The 13,487-nt window shown below is 44.5% G+C and overlaps 1 protein-coding gene across 1 annotated transcript in view; it reads right to left on the bottom strand.

The window, feature by feature from the left end:
• The window catches only part of VN2R511 (vomeronasal 2 receptor 511), a 33,901-nt gene extending 33,395 nt beyond the window's left edge, over positions 1–506 (bottom strand). The window contains exon 1 of the mRNA NM_001099533.1: positions 219–506. Coding sequence (NP_001093003.1) covers positions 219–473 — 255 coding nt within the window. The 5' untranslated portion in view covers positions 474–506. The remainder of the gene's footprint in view (positions 1–218) is intronic.
• Positions 507–13,487: the final 12,981 nt, after the last annotated feature.

The raw sequence follows: 13,487 nt of genomic DNA, 5'->3' as shown, positions 1-13,487 counted from the left end.
GAAGAGAGTAGAACCAAGAGGACATTGTATATAGTGACTGAAATATTGTACGATGATCAAATGTGAAACTGCTGACACTATCAGCAGTACAAGGTTCCCAGATAACTCAATGGGACAGTTACATGACAAGTGTCTTTTTTTTTAAACTTCAGTCTCTGGACTCTGAGGCCATGGGATGGGGTGAGTCCTCAGAAGGTCTGAGAGCCAATGTTACCCACCTGGGGATACCTGTAGAGTTCGAGCAGGGGGCCCATCTGGACAGACAGAGCTGACGTGGCTCCTCCAATGATGGCCACAGGCCGCTCCTGCCCCCAGCAGCCATAGTTAGGGACAAGCCGGCCCTGCCCAGAGAGCCACCGCAGGGAGCTCTCCAAGGTCCTGGCGTCGCTGTGGTAGGCGTTGTAGAGGTGGAAGCCCAGCGTGAGGTTGGGCAACAGATTGGGATTCCTGTTAATCTCTTCTACAGCAAACATTAGAGCCAGGGCTTGCTGGTAATTCTTGTGGAGCCACCTAAAGGGGAGAGAGGGACAAACCATGAACAAAACTTGGAAAATGAATTCGCTTGAGAGGAAGTTCCAACAACCTGAGGGCCCAACCTAAGCATTCTAGCTCTCCTGAGTGTACTGATAATAGTTTCCTTTCTTCCTCTACTGCTCCCTTCATGAGATTCCTGGAATGTTGAAAACATTTGCTTTGAATTCCTAGCATGGCTCTGCCTCTTTGAGTCACTCAGTTACTCACTCACTCATGTACTGCAGAATATGAGATCTTGAAAGCAGCCCAGAAGTCATCTAATTGAACTCCTTATATAGGAACCTCCATATAACATTACACGGAAGGAATAGAGTAGCTTCCTCTAAGAGAAAAATGAATAGTTCAATTTTTTTAAGTTTTAACAAATAAACAAGAGTCTCAGCCATCCTGTAAGAGTAAGAGCAGACGTGGCTGCCGGAAGCCATATTCCCTTCGGAAGTCGGCTTGAATATCAACTCATCCCCTGCCCTAATGAAGGGTTAGGCAGCCTGTCCTGAATCTTCACACATACTTCAAGTAGGAGCTCCCATGGTTCCTCCTCCCCCAAATCGAGCCTGCTTGTTCCAAACAATAACCCTAAAAATGTCTACACGGTGTGTCTGTCCTCTCTGCCCACCCTACAGCTTTGCGACTATCTTGCTGATGTCCCAGAAATCCTTTGCTGTCGCTTTTCCCCGTTTGCTTCCGTCCAGTGGTTCTGGGCCTTCGAATCAGGCCAATACTTGAGGAGTTCTCTTCTTAGAAGTTGGTGTGACCAACCATTTAGTACCCGCACACCTTGCCCAAGTTGTTTTTTTGTCAAAGAGAAAATAGAAAGCAAGAGGTGACTTGGGAACCTGGTGCCTCAGTCAGTGGCAATGACCCCCTCCTTTGTCTTGACGTCAGAACTCTGTCTAGTTGTCTTGTATAGTGTTTTTCCAGCCATACAAGTGGGAGACCAAAGGTATTGCTTTCTATCTTGATTGTGTCCTAGTGTTTCTGACAATGCCCGACAAGAGTGCATTCCCAGAAGGTACCCAAACACTGTTTCCAAAAGACCCAGGATACAGTAAAGTGAGGCATGGAAGAGCAAAACCCCTTAATACACGTATGGACTATTTGGCCTCTGATTGATTGAAGTTAAGTTAGAAATGCTAAGCAGGAGAAGAAATTTCCTTATGACATGCAGCAAGATTCTGGAAAGAAGGAGCTTTCCATGGGTGTATACGGAGAGGGAAGAGTTCTTTGCTTTTTTTCTCATTAAGAGCATTTTTCTGCTATTTGACATTTTCAGTACCGAACATTTTTTTTTAAACCCTCACCTTCCGTCTTGGAGTCAATACTGAGTATTGGCTCCAAGGCAGAAGAGTGGTAAAGGCTAGGCAATGGGGGTCAAGTGACTTGCCCAGGGTCACACAGCTGGGAAGTGTCTGAGGTCAGATTTGAACCCAGGACCTCCCGTCTCTAGGGCTGGCTCTCAATCCACTGAGCTACCCAGCTGCCCCCAGTACCGAACATTTTTCACTTGAGAAATTAATTTTTATGCAAACAAACATTCCTTACATGCCTACTGGAAAATGGTCACTTCCAAGTAAAGAGAGCTCATTTCATATCTTACTAGGCAATCACGCTAAAAGCCTCCTCGTGTTGATCCTAACAGGCTCGTGTGTTTGAAGTTAAGTACAAGCTTTCTTGGTATTGCCAGTGTTCTGACGGATGAGGACTTCCTTTCTCAGTCCCTGCTTGCATGCAAATAGTACCAAAGCATAAGTCAGTCCACCTGAAGACAAGCTTGCCTACTGATTTCAGGATAAGAATCCTCAGGAGACGGTTCTTCAAAATCCACAAATTAAAGATGACAACAACATTGCTTTATCAGCAGGCATGTATTGATCATTTGCTAAATGACTGTACAAATAACTTTACATCTCTTTGCACTGTTCCTCCTGGATTTCACCCTCCTTCTGCAGGACTAGAATTTTCTTGAAGTGATATTTACAACAAAACTGTTCTCCAGAGTTACACTAAAATGTAAGTTTTGGTTTGGTTGTTTGGTCTTTGTTTGAGGCAATGGGGGTCAAGGGACTTGCCCAGGGTCACCTAAACAGCTAGGAAGTGTCTGAGGCCAGATTTGAATGCAGGACCTTCCATCCCTTGGCCTGGCTCTCAATCCACTGAGCCACTTAGCTGTCCCCTAAAATGTATGAATTTTTAAAATTAATTCAGAATACTTTCCATAGTTATATGATTCATGTTCTCTCCCTCCCCAGAGAGAAAATTTCAAGAAGAGAGAAATCATTGCACAAGAGCACAGAAATACGTTTGACAGATTAGATGCACTTTAAGTTCATAACCACAAGATCTGCTGGCAGGTATTGTCTAAGTGTCTCCAGTTTAAGATCTGGAGGATTCACTCAGTCCTGTCATCTGACCTCATATTTTTCCTTCCTGGGTAGGAATGGAGAATAGCCAAACATTTTTAAAAACAAGCATACATTTCTATCCAGAATTTAATCCGACAGACTAAAATGAATAACCCTACAGATCCCACATTCATGTCAATATGTGGCAAACTATTCATTATAAATATATATTTCTCCAACTACCCTCACTTTTAAGTTAATCTAAACTTATATTCTGGGAGGCTATTAATTAATGACCAAACTCACTTTCTTTCCATTAGCTGTCAAAGAGACTGAACCTTTTATCCATTCTTTTTTTCACACTTACTACAGGCACCTAGAAGGCATGGTTGCTAGAGTACTGAGCCTAGAGTTAGGAAGACTCATCTTCTTAAGTTAAAATTCTTCCTCAGACAGTGACTAGCTGTGAGACTTTGGGAAAGTCACTTAACTCTGTTTGCCTCAGTTGCTCATCAGTAAAATAAGCTTGAGAAAGAAATGGCAAGCCATTCCGGTATCTTTGCCCAGAAAACCCCCAATGGAATCCTGAAGAGTCAGCCACGAGAAAGAGGGAGGGAGCAATCCTCTCCTGCACTGGCGTGAACAATGCCGGTCCTCCAGACAAGAATGAAGGGTCACAGACTGGCAAACACAAACTGGGTCTGCGATGGCCTTTTTCGGGTGGGTGTTTCTCATCAGCTAACATCTACGTGCCTGGTGGATGAACAGTCATCACAGAAAAGAATTGGGAATGTCTTGAGCATTCAAGAAATAGGATGAAAGATGAGAACGTGCCCTTATATTCATGGAGGAAGGAAAAGAAAGTCCCAAACGGAAAGCAAAACAGAGAAGGAACTCAGAGGTTGTAGGAAGCAGCTCAAAGTCATTGCGGGTCCCAAGATGAGGTGGGAGAGACGATTGCTAAGCGTGGAATCAGGCGGGCCCGAGCCAGCACGTGGCAAATCAGGGCACAGTTGAGGGAGCACAGCCAGCGCTATGTGGAGAGAGTTACACGGGCTGAACTTTTCGCCTACGTGCTGGATGTCAATGACGTACGAGATGGGCACGGTGCGTTTGGTTTGCCTCATTGAACCTAGACAGTTTCCTACGGGCTGGTCAATCAGTGTGTCAGTGTGTGGCCATCCAGCCCAGATCCCCGAGAATGCTTCCCTCGGGGGCTCCTGCTTGGAACGTCCAGTTAGAGCAAAGGAGGAGGAGAGGGAGGGCTTGAAGGTTCTCTGAGGAGCGAGCTACGCGCCTGGCTTTAGCTGCACTAGGGCGACCCCAGAGTCTAGGCACGCAGAGGGCTCTTGGAGGCTTTCTAGAGCTTTGCTACATGGAGACCTCAGGCTGCCCTCACGTCTACATCTCATAGAGATGCAAGGAGAGTTTCAGACATGGAGATATCCAGTAGCGGTCCCATTTGGGATCCCCCCAAATCATGTGCCTGGCCAATAGCCTCACAGCGAAATTACCTTGGCCAAGCTCTCTTTGGAAAAATGTGTGTGCACGTGCGTGTGTGTGTGTGTGTGTGTGTGCACGTGCGTGTAAGTGTGTGTGCGCGCGTGTGCTTGCACGTGTGTGCATGTGTGCGTGTGTGTGCCTGTGCACGTGTGTGCGTGTGTGCATATGTGTGCATGTGTGTGCGTGTGTATGTGTGCCTGTGCACGTGTGTGCGTGCATGTGTGTGCGTGCATGTGTGTGCATGTGTGCATCTGTGTGTGCGTGTGTGTGTGTGTGCACTTAATTTCTACATAGTTTTCACATTAAATGTCCTCGCTCTTCGGATTTGAGGCTGCAGTGCTAAGACTCTAGGCTCTTCTTGGACTTCCTGGAGCTCTTCACACCCTGAACAGAGCCAAGACAGCTTCAGACCTCTCTGATGCCTCAAGACAGGGAGAGAAGAGACGGGCAGGCAGACCCAGAGCCAGGAGAGAGTCCTCCACTCTAGCTGAGAGGAAATGCGGTGGATGGAAAAGGACTATCAGCAGCAGGAGCCACGGATCAGCCAGCCAAAGGCTCCCTTCCCGCCCGCCCCTCCACACAGATTGGGGATGCTGGGCCCTCTGGGAGGCCCGGGCCGTGCGGGCCACTTACTTGTAATCCCTGCAGCTCTCTCCAGGTTTCCCCCCAAAGAGTGCTGCCCCTGTGGCGTCACTCACTGCCACTGAGTACACGGGGAGAAAAGCCCCCACCACAAGGTCCCCGGGTGTGACGAGGCTGGGGCTGATGTGGGGGAAGCCCAGTGGCTTCTCTGGCCCGTCCTTAGAGGCCGGGAGCTTCAGGAGCAGAGACAGGAGCAGGACGGCAAAGGACAGAGAAATCTTTCTCTGAATTGGAAGCAACATCTCCCTGAGCATGTAGGTCAAGCTCCAGACCAGGGCGGACCCAGGGGTGGCCAGAGGAGAGCAACAGGCAGTATTGAGCCTTGGTGTGCTGAGAAGAGTCCTGGGATGCGGGGTCCATTCAAGCTTTCCCTCCAGCCCTGAGGAAACACAAATAGAGCCAGCTGTGCCGCGTCAAGGACAAGGACAGCAATATAAGGCCAAGGGGCGATTAGGGGGCTTTCTGGACCCCTTACGCCGCGTTCTGTGTGTCTGTGACCGCGTGGTTAGTCGCTGCCAAATGTGTCCTCAGAGACATGCAGGCCCAGGAGGAGCTCTGGGGACTCTCCTGCCTCAAGCAGCCCCAGCTGGTCCCTCCGTCCAAGGCAAAAACACAAGAGAAAAACATGTTTGGGAATGTCTGTCCCTGGTCTCGACGGGGACAAGAACCCTCTTGGAGGTGTTTGTGTGTCTCTGGGTGACGCAGGGACGGCACAATCGTGCTGTTGCATCAGGCAGAGTTTGATGTGAACAAGCGAGATAGAAAACTTGTAGAAGGGAGGCGAAGTGAGAGTCTAAAGGACTCCTGGCAGGTCCTTGGACGTCCTTCGCTGAATCCACACGTCCAGGCTCTCACTAGGTTGCTAATCCCACAATCCCAGACTCAGGGAACCAGAAAGGCCGTCAGAAACTACCTTGTCCAGTTGGTGCCTCAATGGGACCATCCCCCATGATTCCGAGGTTCACCGAGCACCATAACCTCGTGCCCTGCCACACTGACGTGCTCTGCGAACGCCTAATCTCTCCAAAAGCCTAGAATCATGTAGTTTAGATTCAGAAGAGACCTCAAAAGTAAGTTAATGCAGCACGTGATTTTATGCTTTAGAAAGCTAAATTACAGGATTCGGCTACGGTCAACTAATACGTAGTTTAATTCACTAATAAAACTGGCTAGCATTTACACAGTGCCTCGAGGTTCTCAAGGCACTTTACAGACGTTGTTTTATGTGTGTGTTGAGCTTTATTCTCACAGCAATCCTGGGAGATGCCATAATTATTATCATTTGCCGATGAGCAAAGAAGCAAGAGAGGAGACCAGTGCTTTGCCTACAGTCTCATACTACGTGTGTGAAAAGGGATTAGAACTCAGGCCTTCCTGACCCCGAACATTACGTTTTCTACTATATCGTTGTTGCTTTTAGAGGAAATCGTGAGCATATTTCACTTCTCAAAATAGTTCCTCTTTGGACCACATGCATTCTTGTCTCTGTGTAACGGGGGAGGGGGAAATCCTTTGTTTAAAGCATGCAAGTTATCACTGGCTTATCAGAAAGGGAAATCTATCAGAAGAAACCGTCCCGGACGGGGGGCAATGACTTCGGGGACCTTGAAAGTCCGGCGGACCAGAACCAGGGCTAAAGCTAAAGCAAAGACTAAGCCTGCACGTAGAAGTCGGCAGCAAGAAGCAGGATGGCCTAGGGGGAAATCCAAGTCACTGCCCAGTGTCAACTTTGTCAGATACAGACCCACCAAAAGGCTTAGAAAGAGCACGGCTTCAAGTCATAGAATCTAACAGAAGATTACGATTCAGGTTCCAGAAATGCAAGCAAGCGAGTTGGGCAGCTCAGCCAGATGCTTCATGTCTGTGGATCTTTGGTACCATCTTTATGATGGGACTCAGAAGACTGGAAAGCACCAGAAGAAACGAAATGAGGACTATTTTATTTTATTTTTTTAAACCCTGACCTTCTATCTTGGAGTCAATACTGTGAATTGGCTTCAAGGCAGAAGAGTGGTTAGGGCTAGGCAATGGGGGTCAAGTGACTTGCCCAGGATCACACAGCTAGGAAGTGGCTGAGGCCAGATTTGAACCCAGGACCTCCTGTCTCTACGACTGGCTCTTAATCCACTGAGCTACCCAGCTGCCCCCTGGAGGATTATTTTAGAGAGAAGACATCATTGATCACTGATGTCAGTGAGATAAACCTCTTAGACCAGAGACAAAGGCCAGAATTGTATGAAAAGAAAGGACAAAATTGAAACAACTCAACTCGCTGTTGTTCTCGTCAGTCTTAGAAGGAGAATGATCCTTGGCCTGAAAAGATTGTGTAGTATAAGAAGAAAACAGCCCTTTGGAATCTGATATTTCATATGTACTCAAAGGGTTCCATAAGTCATGTAACAAAAAGCTGGAGGATGAGCCCTTTTCTCAGGTTTTCACAGCCTCTCAGACATCTCCAGAATAAGAATAATGGTCAAGAGGCAGAGCAATGTCAGCTGCCCTCAGGACTAAGACTAGGAAAAGTAAGAGGCACAAAGCAGAAAAAGGATCAAGAAATCGGGCTGATCCTGCCTCCCTAACATGCTTACTCAGCACCCCCTCCTTACCATTTCACATGTGGATATTGTAGGATCTAAAAGGGCTTGGCCAGAGTCTGGAGAAAAAGAGGGAAAGGGGGCAGGACAGGTGGCTGTGCTTTCAACAGAACTTAACTCCACTTTGCAACCTTCTCTTTCTCTGTTGCCTCTGAGATCCAAATTCCATAGCCTAGAAAGTTGCTGAGGTTTGGACAGCAGCTTGGGGCACATTGTTCTGCTACATCAGAGAACTGAGGAACCCCCCCCCCCCAAAAAAAAACAGGAAATGGGAATATGGATGGGTTTGTGGTTATGCCAAACCTGAGAGAACGTAACCACGTTTACCTGAGGCCAGTTCTGACTTCCCAGAAGTCATTGGGATTTCAATCTAGGCAGATAAAATTTAGACTTTCCATTAGAATAGGAAGGTTGAGACCCAGACCTCCATCACCCCATAGTGAAGTTATCTTAAAAAGGGGAAGTCAGAAAATGAACTGAGGAAAATAAGAGAAAATGGTTTAAATTGTCCAAGATGTCAGGAGGTTGAAAATTCAATTAAAGAATGTGAGAGCGTGCAGATTGGCAGAGATCATATTAATAGTAGAAGGAAAAATGGCCTAGATATGTCATGAGTATAGATATCAATTGATAAGAATTTAAAAGCAATGAGAAATTAGTTAACAAGCGATCAGGTCCGGGATACTGTGGATTGATCTGAGAATGTGACAGCTGCACGATGGTGTTGAACTATTTGGTCTAAAGGAGGGAATTGTCTACATTTCTTCAAAGGACACAGAGGTTGAGGCCAGTCCAAATGGTGCAAATTTTTTGATTGCCTAATATACAAAATTTGGATTCTGAATTCATTTTGCCTTTTAGAATCTTGGGATTTTTTTTCAGATGATTAAAATGGTGTCAAGATCCTGGAAAGCAACATTTGCAAAAGTTGCCCAAAAAATTAGAGAAATCCATCACATTGCCCATATAAATATTTTGGTCACCAAAACATGAATGAAAGTTTTATCAATTTATTACAAAAAATGAATACATTTATTTCTTCAAACTTATAATTAAAGACTTCAGTTCATTGGTTCAAAAGATAGATTGAAAAAAGCTGAGGCTCTCTGGCATCTTGAAAACTGGAAAACAATATGTCAGAAACTAGGTACAGACCAATTCCTCACATCATATACCAAGATGAGGTCAAAATAAGTGCATGATTTAAACACAAACAATGGTTAAAATTAGAGAAGCCTGGGATATTTAAGGTATCAGATTTAGAGATGGGGGGGGGGGATTTATAACCAGAGAAAATTTGGAGAGAAATATCAGAGGTAAACTGGATAATTTTTATGAAATTAATTTTAAAACGTTTTGCATAAACAAAACCAATGCAGCCAAGATCATAAGGAAAGTAGAAAACTGGGGCAAAAGATGACAGGATTTCTCTGATAAAGGCCTCATTTCTAAAATGTAATGGAGTCAAATTTATAAAAATATGAATCATTCCCCAGTTGATAAATAGTCAAAAGATATGAATAGTGTAGGAATGAAATAAGAAATACATTGATTAGGTTTGATATGATAAAGGAATTTTGGAAAGATGTCTCTCAAACTGCAGAGTGACTGAGGTAAGAGTTCTGTGCATGAGCTTGGAACTTTGAAGGAGGGAGCAGGAAGAGTTCTGGGAGCAGTTAGTTGGTCTTTAACTTCTGAGAAGACCAACCAATTCAGGGTTTGCTCTCTGGATCCAGCTCTGCTTTGATAGGAAAGAAAGGGAACTCTGAAACCATCTTGAGGGTTTTCCACTTTCCTAACTATGGAAATACATCAGGAAGAAGACCTGCTGGTTTGAGAACTGTTGTGAGAGGAGAAAGACCAAAGAGTTAAGGCATCCAGTTATTACTAATCCTTATTCTTTAATATATACTATAAATAAATAAATTTTTATAGAAAAATAACTCTCCAAGTTAGTTTGTGTGCACTGAGCCCCATGGGGAAGGTTCCCAATTTGAACCTATTAATTCATAATATAAATTTAATAGAAAATCCTAATGAATATAGATTAAGAGAAATTAATGAAGAGTATAATCTAAATAATAATAATGAAATTGTAAATGGGAACAATGATACTAAGATGGAGAATTTAAGGACCAATGAGAGTAATATAAAAGCTGATGATACAAAATCCTGGAAATGTCATTTAATTCATGCAGATGTAAGCTTGGATGGACAGGAAATGACTGAGCTTTGTACTGAGGTTACTGTGTTTGTACCCATTCTTGAAACCTTCCAACCTCCAAATACCACTGAACCCTATGTTTCTGTAACTATAGGGGATCAGATATATGATCTTTTGATGGATACTGGAGCCAGTAAATCAGTTTTGCAAAGTCTTCCTAAAGATTGTAAAGCTGTTGGTACTATGGAAGTGATTGGAACTACTGGAAAACCAGAGAGAGTAGCAAAATTACAACTTAAAAAGATAACTTTATGTCCTTTATTTTTGGAACATGCATTTATTTGTATGCCAGAATGTCCAGTGAACCTTCTTGGAAGGGATTTACTTTGTAAATTATGGGCAACGATTCAATGTACTGACACTGGGGATATATCATTACAACTCCCAGAAGAATCTCGGAAAGCTTTTCCATTGATGTTCTTAGATTCAGTCAGTAAAGAGAATGAGTTGGATTCCATCTATCTCATTCTTGAGGATATACCAGAAGATTTATGGTCAAACTCTTCCACAGATGTAGTAGTAGTAGTGGTAGTCTCTCAGTGACCAAGAATGACTATTGTCTTTGTGCAGTTTCATCTACGGTGTACCCTCATGTGGCTTTGGAGTCCAAAGACTGAGGCACAAAGTTTGTGGCACATGGGGCATGGAGCTCCAGTTGTTACGGGAGGTGCGGGTGTGGCCTGGTGTTGGCGTTCACACGCAGCGGCAAGATGTTGACATTGCTCATCTTCAAAGGTGGTGGCGGCATGGTTAATGTGGGTTCACCAGCTGCTTCTGTCAGAGGCAGCAAGTTCTAGTTGCTTTGGTGTGATGCCAGCCCATTTCAAGTTTGACTTTAGCTGATCCTTGAATCTTTTCTTTGGTCGGCCTTGTTTCCTGAATCCAGCTGACAGTTCACCATAGAATACCTGTCTTAGTATTCGCTGTGGGTCCATGTGGATGACGTGTCCAGACCATCGTAGCTGGGTTTTGAGGACCAGGACTTCGATGCTGGTGGAGTTGGCTCTGTGGAGGACTTCCTGATTGGTGATTCGGTCCTGCCATCAGATCCTCATGATTGAACAGAGAGAGCATTGGTGGAATTGCTCCAACTGCTTCATGTGCTTCCAGTACAGTGTGCATGTCTCACAACCGTACAGGAGCGAGCTGAGGACCACTGCGTTGTACACTCTGAGCTTCGTCGCAGTTCTTACACCTCTGGGTTGGAGGACTTTGCAGCGCAGCTGCCCAAGGGCCTGGCTGGCCTTTTGGATCCCGGCATTAATCTCGTGGTCTAGGGGCCCGTCGTTGGCAATGGTGCTGCCCAGGTACTTGAAAATGTTGATGTTAGAAAGCTGCATGCCTTTGATTGTAATGCACAGCTGGTTCATTGGCCTCCCTGGTGCAGGTTGGAACAGCACCTCTGTTTTGCTGAGGCTGATAGTCAGACCAAACAGTTTTGTTGTGGTGGAGAACCTGTCCAAAATGGTTTGAAGATGATTTTCTTGGTGGGCCATGAAAGCACAGTCATCTGCAAAGAGAGCTTCCAGGATGAGTCTCTCTGTTGTCTTTGTTTTTGCAGTCAGGCAGCAAAGGTCGAATAGTGAGCCATCCAGTCGGTATTTGATGTAGATGCCCAGGTCTAGATCCATCACAGCATGTTGTAATACTTGGGTGAAAAATAGGTTGAAGAGTACCGGAGCGAGGACACAGCCTTGTTTCATGCCATTGGAGATGATGAAGCGATCGGAAGTCTCTCCACAGATGTAAGCCCATTGAAATCAACTACTCCAGTAATGCTGTGGGGTGGGCCAGCCTCCCACAGGGAATAGGGCCTTGGGGGTGGGACAGTGTTGGCAGAATGATGGATGGGACATAGCTTTCACATTCAACCTGCAGCACAGTTTTCACAGGAGAAACTGTTCCACTTTGGCTGAGGCCTGGCTTTATTTTATACCTTCATGATCACACATCTACTTGGTACACAGTTTCATTCTCAACATACATGTTTCCATGGAACCTAACAACACACAGGAAGCCTAGGGGGATAGATAACAAAACATTGTTGCTAAGTGCAGGATCAGAGGGTAGAATCAACATGACCCATATATAGGTTAGGGAATTTAAAGCACAGATTTTCCAGAAGTTTTTATGCCTAGAAAAGAGGGTCCTATCTAAGTGGGTATATAAGAATCCTTAGGTTTAATTTAGTAAGTGGGATCTCCTGGTAATATCCTGGGGGGAAAGAGTGGGGCATCTGTATTAACCCTGCAAGCATGTGGCTCTCATCTATTTTTTCTGGGGCTACATAAGAATATTAACCATAGCAATTCCAATAATAAAGTAGTATTAATAAGAAAAGTCACTTAGGGAGGTTTCAGTGGGTGTTTCCATCCTTCCTGGGGGCTGTTTTGTGGTCCCTGGTTTCCACATAGACCATGTCAAACAGTGTGATCTTTGATGGCTCCTGGCACAGTAACAGTGAGAACCAAGGAAGGACCAGTTCCTTGTGTTCCTCAATATGCTTTGAGTAAAGAAGCTGTAGAAGATATAAGACCTATAATTGAGTCCCTAATTCAACAAGGGATCATAATACCATGCTTCTCAGAATATAATATGCCTAAACTTCCAATAAAAAAAGCCAAAGCTAGATCAAGATGGCAAAATCACCTATAGATTCATCCAGGATCTGAGAGCTGTAAACAATCATGTAATAAAGACACATTCTATAGTACCAAGCCCAGCTGCTATAATCTCACCCATCCCAGGTCAAGCAAGATATTTCACCACGGTAGATTTCTGTTCAGCATTTTTCTTGATTTCAATTCATGAGGATTCTCAAAAGATCTTTGCTTTTAAATAGGAGAAAACACAGTGGACTTGGACATGTCTTCCACAGGGATTCTGTGATTGCCTGAGTCAATTCTCACAAATTTTGAACTGAGACCTTAAAACAATAACATGCAAGGAAAGTAAAATAGTACATTTTGTTGATGATATCCTCCTAGCATCTCCATCTGCTAAAGCATGTTTAAGGGACAGCAATATTCTTTTGATTGAATTATATAAACGTGGACATAAAATCTCCAAGGCAAAACTTGCCTCACCTGTAATATCTTGACTTTATGTTATCAGAGGGTTCCAGAAGCATCACTCAGAAAAGAATAGGTGATATCCAGAAACTGAGTGCACCAAAGACTAAGAAGCAACTCAGAGCTGTTCTTGGAACAACTGGTTTCTGTAGGCAATGGGTATAGGGAAATTACTAAATGTTTAACAGATCTAACCAGTAATACAGAACCAGGAACTCTGAAACTCAAACCTGAACATCTGCAAGCCTTACATAAGCTTAAGGAAGTGATTTTATCTGCACCAGCTCTTGGAATCTCAGACTATACTAAACCTTTTCAATTATCTGTGAATGAGACCAAAGGAATTGCACCTTACACATGCCAATGGTGGCTCAAGCTTGGCTTAGGACAGCCCAGAGAGAGCAGTTAGTTGTTTCTGATTTGTCATTAGCTAGCACATGCCCGTGTAGTGTAGGTGTGCACATTCTTGGGTGCTAGACCAAGCAAGATGGAGGAAATTTAAAAATCACACAATGCCAAGCTAAGGAGGCCTGGTCCTGATTTATTATGCAACTGGCATGCATTGTAACCTGAGGAG

Source organism: Monodelphis domestica, chromosome 3 (assembly GCF_027887165.1).
Source record: "Monodelphis domestica isolate mMonDom1 chromosome 3, mMonDom1.pri, whole genome shotgun sequence".
Taxonomy (NCBI): domain Eukaryota; kingdom Metazoa; phylum Chordata; class Mammalia; order Didelphimorphia; family Didelphidae; genus Monodelphis; species Monodelphis domestica.
This window is presented reverse-complemented; position numbering and strand designations above follow the sequence as displayed.